This window comes from Apodemus sylvaticus, chromosome 7 (genome assembly GCF_947179515.1).
Source record: "Apodemus sylvaticus chromosome 7, mApoSyl1.1, whole genome shotgun sequence".
Lineage (NCBI taxonomy): Eukaryota > Metazoa > Chordata > Mammalia > Rodentia > Muridae > Apodemus > Apodemus sylvaticus.
The window spans coordinates 12793949-12811197 of record NC_067478.1 but is presented as its reverse complement, the minus strand read 5'-3'; the positions used below and the strand labels follow the sequence as shown (position 1 = coordinate 12811197).

General features: G+C 45.1%; 1 protein-coding gene and 1 non-coding gene across 7 annotated transcripts in view; both read left to right on the top strand.

Annotated features, from left to right (window-relative positions):
* The window catches only part of Lrrfip2 (LRR binding FLII interacting protein 2), a 102623-nt gene extending 87240 nt beyond the window's left edge, over positions 1–15383 (top strand). For 5 of the 6 annotated variants that reach the window (XM_052187099.1, XM_052187096.1, XM_052187097.1 and 2 more), the window contains 6 exons: positions 4092–4224; positions 5741–5790; positions 9279–9399; positions 11786–11865; positions 12923–13027; positions 15110–15383. In XM_052187099.1, coding sequence (XP_052043059.1) covers positions 4092–4224; positions 5741–5790; positions 9279–9399; positions 11786–11865; positions 12923–13027; positions 15110–15220 — 600 coding nt within the window. In that variant the 3' untranslated portion in view covers positions 15221–15383. Of the gene's footprint in view, positions 1–3760; positions 3863–4091; positions 4225–5740; positions 5791–9278; positions 9400–11785; positions 11866–12922; positions 13028–15109 lie in introns of all 6 variants that reach the window. The other variant, XM_052187100.1, reaches the window with a different exon arrangement.
* Positions 14293–14365, top strand: Trnak-cuu (transfer RNA lysine (anticodon CUU)). Its single transcript has one exon. It is a non-coding gene; the product is annotated as a tRNA-Lys (tRNA).
* Positions 15384–17249: the final 1866 nt, after the last annotated feature.

Sequence of the window (17249 nt, the reverse complement as noted above, 5' to 3'; positions counted from 1 at the left end):
CATACATACATACATACATACATACATACATACAATGGTAAATTCTTTGTTGAAAAATTAAATGTTTTTAAATTGAAGAAAGTTAGAATTCATGTTCAAGTGTAAGAAATGATACCAAGATATCCTGTGTCCCCTTTGCTCACGAATGTTAGTCACATCCTGCAGAGCTGTAGTACAGTGTCACAGCTAGGACGTGCCTGGTACAGTGAAGACAGAGCCACCTCCCTTTGTCCTTTTTATAGACATCCATCTATCACTACCCTTCAGTCCTGAGAGCCACTCTGTAATTTTGCCATTTTAAGAATGGTGTATAAATAGAAAGCTACTGTGTGTAACATTTTTGGACATAGATTTTCTTCCATTCACATAACTAGGAAAGTTCATCCAGCTTTAACAGTACTTCATCCCTGCCTTAGCTTTTCTTTACATTGGGCTTATTACAAAGGTTTTCCACTTAACCGTTGGACACATCAGTGCACACTGTTCCTGTCCTCTCCAGCTTATAGTCTGTACCCATAATGCCTCACCCCTGCTGGCCACTGCTCCACCCTGTCTCCTAGTTAACTACTCAGGCTCCTCATGGAGATGGAGTCATAGAGTGCTTACTTGTTCATGGGCTGCTTGATTTCATGAGAGCCTAAAGCTTCGCCAGCATTACAGGTTGTGTAAGGATTAATGACTCTCTCTCTATCTCTCTCTCTTTCTCTCTCTCCCTCCCTCCCTCCTCCCTCCCTCCCTCCCTCCTTCCTTCCTTCCCTCCCTCCTTCCTTCCCTCTCTCCTTTCCTCCCTCTCCCTCCTCTCCTCTCCCCCCTCCCCTCCCCCCTCCCCTCCATCCTCTCCTCTCTGTGTGTCTGTGTGATTTTACTATGTAGCTATGTAGTTCAGGCTGACTTTCCCATTTCCTTCTCAGCGCTGGGGTTCCAGGCACCCTTCACCCACACTCAGCAAATGTTCTTTCTTTTTGAAGCTGAACGGGATTCCCTCCTCATGTCATCTGGGAGCAGCCTCCGTCTCTGCATGCTGTGGACATGTAGTGCAGACATCACTTTTGTGCTCTGCTTTCAGTATTTTGTGTATATCCGCAAGTTATTTAGTAACTCTGTTTAACTTTTTGGAGGCCTAGCCAGTCTGTATTCCACAACATTCTGCTCCTCCACACTCCCCAGAGCAGTGAGCACGGTGGACTTGCTGCATTTCTTCACCAGCACTTGTGACTTCTGTCTGGAGCTGTCCGTCATCTGCACTCACTCTTTGCTCTTTCCAGTCCTAGGAATGGACGCAGGCACTCACTCCTGATAGGCAAATGCTCTGCCTCTGAGCTATATCTCTAGACATGGACTTTTTCTTTTTGAGACAGAGTCTATGTAGACCGGGCTGAATCCATACATTTCAGCCTCCTTTATATTCGCTTCAGCACCCAAAACACACCACTCTTCTCTAGCCTCACTTTCAAGAGTAAAATCTAGGGACTTCGTCAAGAAGCCTTCTCTCCCACCTTCCTGTGGTGGCGGCAGTCCTCTCGGCACTGGCCTGCAGATCTCACAGGTTCTCAGCCAGACTAGAGTGGCACACATAAACGTAAATGGGCCTCCGCGCTCTGGTCACTCCAACCCAGTGAATTTTCATTTTCAGTAACTGCAGTAACTTAACTGGTTGCGTACTATACAGCCTGTTCCAAATCTCTGTTTGGCTTTTTGGTGCTAAAATTAGATGTTAGATCTTTGACAAAGAATTATTTAGATCTCTGCAAAGATGAACTCTGTACTTTGATCTGTTGACAGAGGCAATTGCTGCCTGCAGTCACAGGGCGGTGGTTATGCGGTCAGGCAATACAGAGAATTTCAGATCTAGAACAAATACATTTGACCCAATTATAAGGTATTTCAGTAGCTTTCAACTTTTGTGGTAAAATGAACAAATACACAGGATATATTTTATTTTCCTATCTATAATTATGGGAAGAAGAAATTTTAAAATCTAAAAGTAAAAACAAAACCCAGTACTATAATTATAGACAGAGGTACAAAAGCCACGTACTGGTGCTTGCTGGAATTCTTGAGATTGGTCTATTCCTGAGGTCTTTTGTAGTCAGTGGGATTATTGAGAAGCGTATTGTGAAAGTGACCACCTCCTCAGCTACATGTCATGATAACACCCCAACTGCATGCCAGGCTTTTGTCACATATATCTAACCTGTGGTGAGTCACTGCTGTGCCTCTAACACACATCTAACGCCCACAGTTCAGACAGGAAGTGTCCTGTGCTTGTTCTAATGTTTCATTTGTTGTTAAGGGTGTTGACACCAGCAGCAGATGTTAAAGGCTTCAGAATCTAGAGTCTCACATCACTTTACAGGTAACTGCAGATAGAGCAGATGTGTGGATTTCCACCATTTATAGGAAGAAGTTAGAGACTGACGGTGCAATATGAAAAAGAAGGAAGGGCTTGCCTAAGGGACATTTCTGAGTCATGTGGGATGAACAGGAAAGAAGAGAATGCAGGCTCTCTAGGCTGCGCTATAAAACCATGTGAGAGGGCTTTAGAACTGGAGGGAACTGCATCCATCTTCTCCCTCGGTGGCTACTTTGGACAGGGAGATGAGTGGTGCATCAGAGGGTAGAAGGGAGAGTGTCACCACGAGGTCATCTATCCACTGTTGCAGTCAGTGCTGTGCAGTGCTGGTGCTCACAGACTAGCACCAGGAGGGCTTTCTATAAATTACTCAGAGCCAGGCATGTTGGTTGACACATGCCTGTTATTCCACTGTTGGTAGACACTGGAGGCCCAGGACTACATAGCAAGTTCAAAGCCAGCCTAGGCAATAGGAGACCTTCTGTTCAGAAACAGGAACAACCAGGAAACACTTTTTATCCAAGTAACTAAGCAGTTGACCAGTTTTGACCTGGTGATGAGATGAGACTCAGTGTAGGAAGACTATGTAGTAGAAGGGTTCTCTAGAAACTGCACTCTGGCCAGGCCGCTCCCTCCGGGCGCTCTCACCCTGGTGTCTGAGCGTGGTTCCAGAGCCACCCACCTTTCCAAACTGTGTAACTTGTCAAGTGCAAGCAGTACTTCAGGCTACCATGCCTCTGAAGTGGGTGCTGCTGATAGGCCTTCTGTCTGTCCAGTGTGTTGGATGTGATTATGTTAGGTCCCCAAGGCTAGATTTGAAATTCCTGACTTCTTACCCAGCTCGGCTAGTGTTCATTTTGTGTTTTGTTTTCTTATTTTATCAGTGTATCAGAAAAACAAACGAATCATACTTGTGTATAATTAAGTTAACATAAGCAGGTTGTGGAGACTCAGGTGATATCTGAGTACTTTGCTCTAACGCTTGGAGAACAAACAGCCAGTATTTAAAATAATTTATCCAGATTTGCTTTTCTTCCCAAACTAATTTCATCTTAAAAAAAAAAAAACAAGCATATTATTAACTAAACTACTCTTATTTAACATGAAATGAAATGAAATGTGTGAGGTTTTTTTGTTTATCAACTGAAAATATTCTGAGGACGTAAGGCAGGAAACTTTTGTGTGTAAAGATGGTCTTCGTGTGACAAGCATGTCTTGCCAAGTCCATGCATGAGCGCTCTTCTGTTTAAACTCTTCCAGCTGTGTGCAGGCTGTTCCCCACTGCCTGGCTACTGTTCCCATGCTTCTAACCTCTGGCTGGTAGGCCTTCCTGCTTATTGGATCAGTCACCTTTCTCTTGCTTTTTTTCTATGCTGTTCTTGCTCTTGCTACCCTGCCTAAAACCAGGCCCTAGAAAAACAGAAAGAACACATTGCCTGCCTCAGGAATGAGCGAGATGTGCTCAGAGAGGAGTTGGCTGGCCTGCAGCAGACAGTGAAGACAGCGGAGGTATGTCAGCCTCGGCCTTCTTCCCCTCCTCTTGCTTTGTTTCTTTTCTGACTATAAACAACAGCCTCGATGATGGTTGATTGAGCTGTTTCCTCCCAGAGGTATATCACATAACTGATTTCTTACTAGCTTTTACCCATGGCAAACAAACATTGTCGCAGAGATGCTGCAGTAGAACTTAGTTTCTGTGCAGGTTATTGTTTTGATACCCAGTGTTTCTTCTCCACAGAAACATGGCTTAGTTATAATCCCAGACAGCACTCCCAATGGTGATGTCAATCATGAACCTGTGGTTGGAGCCATTACTGCAGTGTCTCAGGAAGCTGCTCAGGTCTTGGAGTCAGCGGGAGAAGGGCCACTAGGTGAGACACTACTTGCTGTTTAGTCTTGGACTGATGGCGGGCTTCCAGCTGGGTAGGTGCCAAGAAGGAATCTAGACTCATTGTCCTTAGACATTCTTGATCTTGAGAAACCAGCAGTGGAGTCTTCCTGAGGGAAGCACTGCAGGTTTATACACATCTCCTTTTACTTAAACTAGACTTTGTGCAGAGTGCAGAGTGCTAATCCCATGGGCACATCAGGGCTGGTAGGACTTCCCACCATATGCTTAGCCTCTTCCTGGACACATGGCTTTAGAGTCTAAGCTCATCCTAGGGCTCTGCAGCCCCCACTCTTCCTAAGGAGAGGTGGATGATGGACAAGACCATACTGAACGACCTGTGACTTCCAGAGCAGGGCTTGCAGTTCTGCTGAGAGTAACCCTAGAGAATGGGACGACAGCTTCTCTCCAGGAAGCCACAAAGGGGTCCAACCCAAATGTCGCCCTACAATAAGTCTACACTAGGGGAAGAAAAACAGCACAGATAGGTACGGAGTTGTCAGTTTACATTTAATTTTATTCTCCTTTACCTTGTTTTTTGTGTGTACAGTTTTCTTAAGGGAATGTGAGGCGCACTGTAAGAACAACACAGGCTGAAATATTTTAAAGTTAGTAGACATGTCTCATGTAGAATCCTAGAATTGTAATTAACTGTTGAGCACTGTGCGAAGGATGCAGGTGAGCTGGAGGAGAGAGCCTTGGGCGAGCTCGCCTTTGACACTTAACAGGACGATGTCATTTACAGGCCCATACCCCAAAACCACTCAAGTTAAAACAACCAAACCAAACCAGATTTACTGTTTTGTTCCCATATATACTGTTCATGGCCTGACACTGTAGAGAGCTGCAGACCACAATGGAAACTGGGACTGACATGGCCACCCTTACTTATTATGGGTTCATTGGCCGGCTGTGCATGGCTACTTTAGCTGAACTCGTGGTGTGTCCTCAGCACATGGGGCCTGTTCCTGCCCAGGCAGGATAGGGGCATCTGCCCCAGGCTGGAGCCCAGGTTCTGTGTGCTTGATCTTCTTGTGTTCATCAGTAAGTCAGTCATAGATTTAAATATCAGTTTAAGCCCACTCCGGGTTTTCTGACCCACCAGACTCTTTGTTTCACCCTGAGGTCTAGAGTTCCTCACTCACCTGCTCCCACTTAGCCGTTAGCCCCCTGGGACCTACTCCACACTCCTGGGCCCACCACCACCACCACTACCACCACCACCACCACCACCACCACCACCACCACCACCACCACCATCATCTGGTTTCCTCTGGACCCCAGTTGGTCTCTAGGCAGAAAGTCAGTGCTCTGGGAACAGATATTTTATTTGATAATTGTAACTATAGGGCTGGGAGTATGAATAAAGTATTCTTTCTATTGCAGTTAAAGCCTTTGTGTCCTTTCATGTTGAGATTGTAAATAATGTAATTTATTATACATTGGCTACCAGTGAACACATTTACAAGTTCAGTTTACAGCCTTCCCCCTTGTTCCAGATGTGAGGCTACGAAAGCTTGCTGGAGAAAAGGACGAACTCCTATCACAGGTAAGGCGTCTGCTCCTCTGAAACTATTAGTTTATCTAAGGTAGGCAATAAAATGCTAATACATTAGAATGCTCATTAGAAACTAGAAATAGCTGGGTGTAATAGTGCTGCATGTCTTTAATCTCAGTACTCAGAAGGCAGAGGCAGGTGGATCTCTGTGTGTTCAAGGGTAGCCTGGTCTCCATAGTGAGTTCCAAGACAGAACTATAGTGAGAACCCTGTCTTGAAAACCAACACATAAAAAAACTGAAAGAAAAAGTTAGAAATGTTTCTAACTTTGGTACTCAAGTGACATTTAAAGGAAAAAACTAATTCATGTTTTGTGTCTCAAAAACGAATGTATAGGCTGCATCCAAAGCTTGCTGCCTGGCCCTGCTATCCCGGCCTGACCGTCCCCCAGTGTGAGCCACTGACTAGATGACGCTGGTCCTTAAAGGACCATCTGTTGACATTCCTCTGTGGAAGACAAGCCTCAGCCACACATGTGCAAATTCCTGTCACCTCTTAAAGGCCAGTCTGTTTCCATCAGCTGGACTCTGAATGTTGGCTCTACAGGGAGCTACCCTATATTCAAGCTGGCTTCTCTTTTTTGGGCCGTATGCCTATTTTCTTGTGTTTATCACAAAGTTAGCTTGTGTTTTAAACAGTAGTTTAAGCCCACTCGGGGTTTTTCTGATATACCAGGGTTCCATCTTGAGCCTCTGACTTAACCCATCCTGGACTATAGAGGCTTCTTCACTCCTGGTGTGCTCGCCCTTCAGGCCCGGGGAGACTGTGCTGTGGATGGATGCTCTCCTCGCAGCCTTCCCACCTTCCTCTTTCCTTCACGCTTTTGTTGGTGTGTATTCTAGTAGTTTCCTGAGAAAGACCATGTGTGCTGTTAAAAAAAATTCCCATAAGCTCAAAGGCATATGAAAGTGTCATTCTCCTTAAGCGTTTTCAAAGGCCTATTTCTTCATTGTCCTGTCTTTGAGGATAGTTGTTCAGAATTGTGAAGTCATAGGCCTATGAGGTGGCTCAGCAATAAAGTACATGTTGTTCAAGTCACATGGCCTGAGTTCAGTAAGATAGGAGGGGAGAGCTGACTCCAGAGATGTTTCTGCCCTTGTGTGTGTGTACGTACACTTTGAGATTTGATCATGTTTTTGCTTTCCCCTGTCCTTTTCTCTTTCTAGTATCTTGAAATTTCACAGTTGATGTGTTCAGAAGTTTTCAAGCATTATAGTAGCCCTTGTAGATTCTAGAAACTCCTAGTTCTGAGTTGAAAAACCTGAGTGATTTTATTCCTGTTCAGTCAGTAAGGGAATGGCTAGTGATACTCCATGGTTTGATATCTTATTCATGGCATGTGGGAAGTTTAGATGAACAGATTGTTGGGGGTTTATCTGAAAAACCCATGCCCTGGAAGGTCTTAGTAGAAAGAGGTCAATCAATAGGATTTAGAAGCTGTATTGTATCTGAAAAGTTTCTATGAACACATTTATTATGTATTTCTCTAGCTCTGTTCAGCTATATTATATAGGCATGTAGTCAAGAAAGAGTTAGACTTCACCAGGGCAAAGGATGTATAAGACCATGATGGTCATGTTGGGCCTAGAAGTTAAGCTGTATGACCAGTGTTGATAGGACCTCTAAGTGGAGATCAGGTAGAGTTGAAAGAAGATAGATCAGTGACTGGAAGTGAATATGGCTGAGAATGTTAGGGTTAGGGTCTGGAGAGAATGAACTGGGACACAAGCAGTCATAGGACGTAGAACTAAATACTCTAGGGAGTATGGCTATCTAATGTGGTCAGTTACATGGCCAAGGGAAAAAGAGGTAGACGGCAGGATCTTTGATGGGCAGGTGTTCAGACATTGAGGTACATCATGGAAGCCTGCCACTACTCTGGGAGTACACTGAAATGCCAAAGACTTAAGATAGGGGTAGTTTGGGGGTGCAAGTCAGGAGTTAACATGAGGCACAATGCCTCAGTAAAGATATGAAGTACTTGGATATTATTAATAGAGATTAAGTGAGATTAAGAACAGAGACCCCAGGGAGTGAGACAAGGCCAGCTCAGCACCAGTGAGGAAAGCCTGAGAGCACCAGTGCATTTCCAGGCAGAGGTAGGAGGTGTGGAGTCATAAGTAGCAGCACTTAGTGGGGCTACAGGAATGGCAAGACTCTGTGAGAGTACTCAAGTGCAAGGTGTGCTCTGAGACAGGGCTTTGGCAGGAGCATTGGCTAGTACAGGCTGATGCTTCCAGAGGCATTGGAGAAGTTTGTGGGGTGAGGTTAGGCATGGCCAGGGCCTTTGGGGGACAAGTGCTGAGGAAGAGGGATGCCCCTTTTAGGTATGGTAGAGATGATGGGATAATAACTTGAGATTCTCTCAAGGCAACCCCGTGCGTGCGTGCGTGCGTGCGTGCGTGCGTGCGTGTGTGTGTGTGTGTGTGTGTGTGTGTGTGTGTGTGTGTGTGTAAAGGGCAGAGGTGCATTCTGGGAGGCCTGCATTCATTGGGTCTGAAATCAGCACTTGCCCTTCCTATTGGGCAATGGCAAAGCTAGTGCCTAGCCTCCTCTCGATCCCTGGCAGTGGAGTTGAAGCCACTTGGGAAACGAGCCACTTGTGCTTCCAATTATTTTTGTATATTTAAAGGTCTCTAAAAAACTAACAAAGTACTAACTGCCCATGAAAAATTTCACTTTAATGAGACTAAGAAAAAAACTACTCTAACAATGTACTTTTGTACAAACACACACAAGTGGTAAAGAGTAGAAGTCCCTGTTGGGACACAGTTTCTGAGGCTCATTTCTGTTTATATCTGTCTACATTGGTCTCAGGTAAAACAGTGCTTGGGTGATTTGCATGCTTCACTATGTAAGATGGTCAGTCTCTCTGTTTATGACGTGGTCACTGACTTCATGTGAGAGAGCTGGACTTGGGACATAGTCTTAGAGCACTTGATGTGCACACGGCCTGGATTTGAGTTCCAAGTAGGCACCGTAGCATGCTCTGTCTCCTGGGGGGCAGGCACAGAAGGCCTGCTGGAGCGTGGTGGCCAGCCAGCCCAGCTACATTGATTAGCTCCAGATTTAGTGAGAGATCCTAATCTCAAAATAACATGCAGAACAATTGAGAAAGGCATCTGATGGAGACCTCTGGCCTCCATGCATGCAAACGTGTATGTATCCACACAAACAAACTCAAGACGCTTACCTTCCATACAGGCTGGTGACACAGGTCTAAAATCCCAACCACCTGGGAGGCTGAGGAAAGAGAATCCCAAGTTCAGGGTCTTCCTGGGCTGCAGAGTGAATGCAAACCCAGCCTGGGCTACTTAGAGCCTATTTCAAAGTAAAACAGAGGGCTATGGCTACACCTCCATGTTAGTGTTTGCTCAGCATGCCTGAGGCTCTAGGCCTCACCCTGTTAGCACCAAAGAAAGAGATAAAGAAGCCAAGACAGACTCAGATCTCTCTGGTGACTTTTACTTCCATTCCAGATTAGAAAACTGAAACTGCAGTTAGAGGAAGAACGGCAGAAGTGTTCCAGGAATGACGGCATGTCCGCGGACCTGGCGGGACTGCAGAACGGCTCAGACTTGCAGTTCATCGAGATGCAGAGTAGGTCCCAGGGGACAGGCCAGTCTGCACTGGGGTGCAGCGTGTACCCCTGGAGTAGAGTTGGGCATGGGCTGCTGGACACAGGGGAGTTGTTCTGTCACCTAGGAGCTAAATGAGGGTTATGTTCACCTATGGCCCAGGGATGGCATTGGCCAGTCACTGCGTGCGTATGATTTCTGACCTCCTGTGTGGGACCTTCTCCATTTAAGCTTTTGCTTTAGAATTCATCTTGGAAAGTTGAGGATTTAAGATCAACTTATATTCATGTTGAATTGTTTCTGAAATTTCCTAGTTTTTAACAAAAAATCGTTACATGAAACTAAAAACAAGGCTACAAAATATAGTTTGTTTACCCAAGTTATGGTTCCTTTTCCTTTGTATTTGTAACTCCATATCATTGGTTTGAGACAGGGTCTTTTTACATAGTCCTAACTGGCCTGAAATCACTATGTAGACCAGGTTGAACTAGAATTTAGAGATCTGCCTGCCTTACCTCTCAATTCCCCTGTGCTGGGATTAAAGGTGTTTGCCACCATGCTTGGCCCATATTTTTATATGCACTGATGTTTTACCTGATGTGTGTCTGTGCCAGGGTGCTAGATCCTTTGGTATTGGAATTACAGACAATTGTGATATGTCACTTGGGTGTTGGGAGTTGAACCAGGGTCCCCTGGAAGAACATCTCTCCAGCCCATTCTTAAGTGTCTTCTGTATTCACACTAAATGCATACTCACATAGTAGAGTTGTCTTAGCATCCATTTTTATTACGGTTACCCCATTGGTAGTGATATGTAACTTACAATAGGGCCTTTTAGTTTTCTAATTTATAGTGGCTTTTCTGATAATGGACATTGAAACTGGCTAACAATTGGACGTGGGCCGAATGAAGGAGTCTGGGAGTTTGAAACTTACTAGTAATAACTTCTGTGGTTAGTATCACTTCCTCTTTCAGACCTCAGGTCCCTCATACTCCTTAATGAATAGTGTATATAGTGGGACAGGAATGTGACAGAATGTAGGAAGGTAGGTAAGAAGCTAGATGAGGACCCTGACCAGGACAGTGGGCGTTGTCAGTCCCAGGCAGCACAGATCGCTAAAGCAGCAAATTCAAAAAGATCCAAGTTGAAATGGAACAGGCTAGCATTTGTAACTGCTTCCTAGAACCAAATGGCTGTTTATTGGTGGGCTTTGCAGGTTAAAGTTGAATGACCTGAGACACTGTCTGGAAGCCAGGACTGGCTGCCAAAGAGGGAATGAGTAGCTACTGGCTGTGAACTTCAGCTTGGCCTGTAGAACGAGTAGGGTTTCAAAACCACACACAAATGAAATGAATAGACTTGTACACAGGAAGGAATCAGTGTTTGAAAGTGATAAAGAGGCTGTACATGTTGATAATGAGTTATTGGAGATATGAATGTAAAAACAGGACTGTAACTTCCATTGTAGAGCTCATGCTGGGTGTTTTCCCCACTCCAGAGGCAGCCTTGGCAAGAGCTGCTTTATCTGTTTTTTGAGATAGTCTCATTGTGCAGCCAGGCTGGCTTCAAACTCATGGTCCTCTTATTTTGGCCTCCCATTGCTGGGGTTTGAGATTACAGGTGGGTGCAATCTCCTGTGGTTCCTGTTGCTGTAAGGTAGTAGCAACTGTACAACAGCAAATCTGCTTGCCTTGAACGCCACATGGCAGGCCTAGTATTGTTCATGTGGAAACAGGACAGTTCGTGGGATGTTTGAATTATTTCTTTTGGTGGGTTAGGTATGATTTATGTTCCATAAACTTTGCAACTATATAATCATGACAATGAGTGCACCTTACCGAGGCTGGTGAAGACCTGGGTCAGAGTGTGTAGGAGAGTAGAAACACTGCCTGGAAACTGCAAGGTACAGGGTCACGTTCAAAGAAGCAGGGGGCCCAGAGACTGCAGGGACTCGGCATTGCCACCCTGCCAGCTCTCCTTCTCAAAGGTTTCTTTACAAGAACAGTGGTTCTCAATCTTCCTAATGCTGCAACCCATCAATACAGTTCCTTATGTTGTGGGGACCCTCCCAACCATAAAATTATTTCATTGCTATTTCTTAACTGTAACATTGTTTCTGTTATGAATTGTAATGTAAATATCTGATATGCAGGATATCTGATATGTAGGATATCTGATATGTGACCCCCCCCCCTCCAAAGGGCAGACACATAGGTTGAGAACTGCTGGTCTAGAGGAAAGTAGGACTTTGCTTCTGACTCTTGGGCTTCAGAACCCTGCAGAGCAGAACTATAGGAGCTTCCTGCAGCATACAGCATCCAGAATGTGAACCGCATGTCCTCTGTGCTACTCTACTCCATAGCATCCTCTGCAGATGAGTACGACTCATTGTTATTTTCTGTTTTAGGAGATGCCAATAGGCAAATTAGTGAATACAAATTCAAGCTTTCGAAAGCAGAACAAGACATAGCTACCTTGGAACAAAGTGTAAGTAGTTCTGGGGTGCACCAAGTTTTTGAAATGCCACAGATGCGATCAAATGCCTCTCAGCCTCTTGCGTCCCAGTGGCTAGACCTTTGAGTTTCTTTGGTGGCTTGGCAGCTACATCTTTCAAATGCTCTGTGTTACAGTTGAGAAACCAGAGAACACCTGGTGGGGTGACAAACTTTGTGTTTGCTCCAAAGACAAAGGACAGAGCCAGCAAGAGGGTATAGCATAGACACTTGGCTGCTAAATTGAAAGGCCTGAGCTTGATCCCCAAGACACACATAGCAGGAGGCAACTGATTCCCACATGTTCTCTTCTTATCCTGTCCTAGTTAGAGTTTCTATTGTTATATTGAAACACCATGACCAAATGCAACTTGGGGGTGAAGGGTGGGTTCATACAGTTCATCATCAAGAGCAGTGAAGGCAGGAACTCGAGCAGGGCAGGAACCTGGAGGCAGGAGCTGATGAGGATGCCACAGAGGGGTGCTGCTTACTGGCTTCTTCCTGATGGCTTGCTCAGTCTGCTTTCTTAGACCCTAGGACCACAAGCCCAGGGATGGCAACACCCAATCAGCTGGGCCCTCCTCATCAATCATTAATTAAGAAAATAAATTACAGACTTGCCCACAGTCTAGTCTTGGTTCTTCTTTTTTTGTTTGTTTGTTTTTGGTTTTTTGAGACAGTCCAGTCTTATGGAAACATTTTAGAAATTGAAGTTTCCTCCTCTTCAAGTTGACACAAAACAAGCATAGACCTCTTGTGTGCTCACAGTGAATATATATATATATTGATTTAAAAAACCAACATAGTACTTTGCAACTGTCACTGCATTTTGTAGATATTTCTATAGAGGACAGTCCCTGTTAAGGAAAAAAAGATCCTTTCATATACACATTTCATAAGACTAAAGATTTAACATGGGAAATTGGCCCTAGAGTGAATGACTCTGCAACTGTCCTTCTCCCCGGGATCCGTGGCTGCCCAGCAACACTGTATTTCCATCTTGCTTGCCGAGCAGTAGTGGCAAACTCTATAGGCCTGTGCTATATTTACAGATCAGCCGGCTTGAGGGGCAGGTGCTGAGGTACAAAACCGCTGCTGAGAACGCTGAGAAGATTGAAGATGAGCTGAAAGCAGAAAGGAGGAAGCTACAGCGAGAGGTACTATGTCTGGGGACACAGTCCTAAAAAGACAAACTCCGTGGGGACATGGTTTAAGAAATCTAACTGTAGTCAAGTATGGTGGTGCACACCTTTAATTCCAGCACTCAGGATGCAGAAGAGCAAGCCTACCTCTGTCAGCCTGAGGGCAGCTTGGTCTACATAGTCAGTTCCAGTGCCCCGGCCCGCAGAGGTTTTCGACAGGGGACCCTAGAAGAGAAGGGCAGAGAAACAGACAGGAGACGCAAAGAATGAGGTCAAGACAAATTAACTGCTCAAGACCTCCAAAACTTATACAGGGAACTTATACAGGCAGGGGAAGAAGTGAGCAAGTGGGATTCTTCACGTAGTCTGGGCATTCAGCCAAGGTGAATCTCTGGCAGCTGCAAGATATTTTCTTCTTCTGGGAGGGCACAGTGACCACTTGATTTCTCCAAGGTCTGTAGCTGAGAAGTCAAAACCCAAGCCTATCTTTAAAATGAACTCTAAACAAAAAGTCATTTTGGCTCCTGGCACCTCCTCCCTATTTATTTCGTTTTTGTGAGGCCAGTGAGAAAGTGGATATCTGTAGGTCTTGTTGATGCACAAGTGGGCATTAACCAAAAAAGGGGGGAAGCAGTAACCCGACCCCTCTCGTGGGGAACAGAGGATTGTTCTTCCCACATCTTAGGCGGTTCTTGGTGTCTTTTGGAGAGGAGGGGCAGAGCCTATCTTGGTAGGAGATCCCCACATAATATAGAGTGGTCCGAGGACCGACACCAACCCCTATGCAGATCGGGTGTGCTTCACGGGTGACTCCGAAGCGGACAATTGGATCCTCCCCCTGCGATGCCTTGCTCTACACCCCTTGCAGGTGCCCACACTGAGTTCACACCATGCTGAACCAGTGTGCATAGTTGTGAGTTGCTATGCATCCTCCATGGGGGCGATGTAATCGCATGGCTCAGCCAGGCCTCTGTCAGCCAAATCGAGTTGATGATAATGTACCTGTATGGTTTTGAATGCCACAGAGTCAACCTGCTGTCTAATGAATCCTATCAATCGATTTAAAATAAAGGGTCCTAAAATAGCTATCAAAAGCACACAAAGTAAGGACCCAACAAGGGGCATCAGGAGGGAAAACATGGAGAATTCCCACCAATCAGTGGCAGCTCTAGAAAATTTCTGTCTCTGTAGATCCTCACTCAGCTTATGGAGTTTATGCACCTGTAATTCTATCAGGCCAGATTCATTAACATAATAGCAACATTCTTCCTTAAGAAAAAGCCCGGCTAGCTCAGTTGGTAGCGCATGAAACTCTTAATCTCAGGGTCGTGGGTTCGAGCCCCACGTTGGGCGCCAGTTGCCCTGGCCCATGGAGGTTTTCGACAGGGGACCCTAGAAGAGAAGGGCAGAGAATCAGACAGGAGACTGTAAGAATGAGGTCAGGACAAATTAACTGCTCAAGACCTCCAAAACTGTATTTTCTTATACAGGGAACTTATACAGGCAGGGGAAGAAGTGAGCAAGTGGGATTCTTCATGTAGTCTGGGCATTCAGCGAAGGTGCAGCTGCAAGGTGTTTTCTTTTTCTGGGAGGGCACAGTGACCACTTGATTTCTCCAAGGTCTGTGGCTGAGAAGTCAAAACTCAAGCCTATCTTTAAAATGAACTCTAAACAAAAAGTAAAGTCAGTTTGGCTCCTGGCATTCCAGGCCAGCCATGGCTACATAATGAGATCCTTGTCTCAAGTAACCAAATCCAAGAAGACCTGGTAAACACACCGTGAGGTCGCTTGCCACTTGCCCTCCATGCAGGCCTTGGACCTGCAGTGGCTGCCACTGACTAGTAAAGCAGCAAAGAAAAATGTATTTTTGGATTTTGCTTCACATGACATCAGGTTTTACAGCTTTTACACATCGTGTGTTGTGGTTTAAACAATTTTGAACACCACTGCCTAGGCCGCTAGCTGTGTGGAGGGTGGCAGCTGTCTGAGGACTCCATACATGGCTTTCACTATTAGCAGAGTTCCCATTGCCCAGAGTGGAAAGGGTTGCTGGGCTTGCTTGTGACCACATAAAGTGACTGTGCCCTTTGTCTCCAGCTACGGACAGCACAGGACAAGATTGAGGAGATGGAGATGACCAACAGCCACCTGGCTAAGCGGCTAGAGAAGATGAAGGCCAACAGGACAGCCCTTCTAGCCCAGCAGTAGGAGGCAGCCCTTCTACCTGGGTGCTGCTCTGAGGGCCTTGCCGGGAGATAGTGACTCTTTTGTACATTGACACAAACCCCTTCAAGTACTGTTTTGAGTCTTGTCATTAAACAGCCACCTTTGTATTTTATAATTTATGAGAATGAAGCAGGTTTAATCGTTATGGATTTGGATTTTGTTTGTAGTTCACTTCTACAGTGAGAACTCGTCTGTGCTGTTTTTTTCAACATTCTAGAATCACGTTTTCTCACCGACTTCTTCCAGTTGCCGCACTGACTCGGCACTTGGGTGGCCTTGCTGTGGGTTCTGGAGGATGGCCGTTCTGAGCGCTGAGATACTTGCTGGAGACCTCAAAAACACAAGTGCCTTCTCCACAATGTGATACAGGCTTCAGAGACCAAGTGGCCAAGATTCCTACTCCTCATATCAGAGCATTTATATTTCAGTGAGGATGTGTTCAGCAGTGGAGAGTCTGTGTTTCATTCAAATTTATGTTTGGAGGAAAAAGCCCTCTTTTTTTTTTTGTAAGATATTTAAATTTATATAAAAACTTTAGAAAACAGTATGGGGAGTGTATATTAAACTTTATTGCATGGAGCAGAGCAAGTCCAAGCCTATACTCCAAAGAATAGGGTCCTCAGTTTCCACATCCACTGTGCTGTTCCGTGTATTTTTATCTGCTGCTTATTTGTGGAATGCAACCTCAGACAAGCTCAAGGGATGTGGGAGGTACAGTGTAGGCAGGTAGGGAATCTGCATGACTCTACCTGTTAACACATACTTTTCTGCCATCACAATGGGTGGGCTGTCGCTAAAGGAGCCTGCAGGACTGGACATGGCAGCCTCATAATCTTGCCTTGCTCTTTTCTCGAGACAAGATAATCTGGAGTACAGAACTTTCTTCTAGTTTTTTGAGAGAAAGGATCATGTAGCCCAGGCTGGTCTCCACCTTGCAGTCATCCTTATTGGGCCTCTTGCGTGCTGGGATTCCAGGCAGGGACTTTCATGCCTGGTTCCAGAATATAAAATGCCTGAGAACTTTCATCTTTAAAGAGCCCAGTTCAAGATACCCCTACTGTAACCACTTTACAGGGTTTGTGATTCTCTTCTGTCAGAATCAAGGTGGCTTCATGGGAATGATTACTGTAGCTCAAAGTGTTTACAAAGAAACGATATTGAGGAAAAATCCAATGAATCAAAGCCTCTTAATAAATCTAGCCTTGGAACTAGATAATAAAATTAACTCAAAAGTGATTGATAGTTGTCCCTTCTGTAGAGTCACTAGCCCTTCATTTTTAGGATATGGAAACTACATTCTGAGCTGAGAAGACCCTGTGCATCTTCTAATAGGAGCAACAATTGTATGGGCAGGAATGCAGGTCTGTCTTATCACCTCTCAGCTACCGTCAGGTTATCCAGCTCTTCATACCCAAGAGGCACCTCTTCCTTTACACTGACGTCACTCAGCCTGTACCCCTGGACTCCTAAACCTTCCCTCTGAGGAGCCCTGCTTGGCCCTAGCCTTTGTTTTAGTCTTTCCAATTGAAATGGCTCTATTTCTTCATTAAGATAAAATTGTTCTCTTTAGAACCTTCTTCATTGTATCCTGTGGTCTGTATTCTACTTTAAAATCCTGGGCATTAGTCCTTGGGCTGAGTGTTATATTTCTGAGGAAGTCTTCGGAGGAAGACTGATGTTAAGGTAGTTTGTTTGGGCACTGAATAATGTATATTTTTTATTACTGGTTTTACAGAAAAAGCCCTGGCTAACTCCTAGTGGATTAGATTTGACCACCCACCCCAGCAAGTCACCACAGTTGGATAGATAGTGAAGGCAAAGATTCATTTCTGTAGAGAACCCTGCCTAGAAGTGACACCCTGTCACTGGCATAGACAGCCAGGGTTGTTGCTCTGATAAACTTGCCATGTGGCATAAAGACTTTGAAACAGGTCTACAAGAGGGATGTAGACGTCTGGAGTCCCGGCTAGGGGAGCTTAGGAATATTGTAAACAGAACTTCATGGCCATGT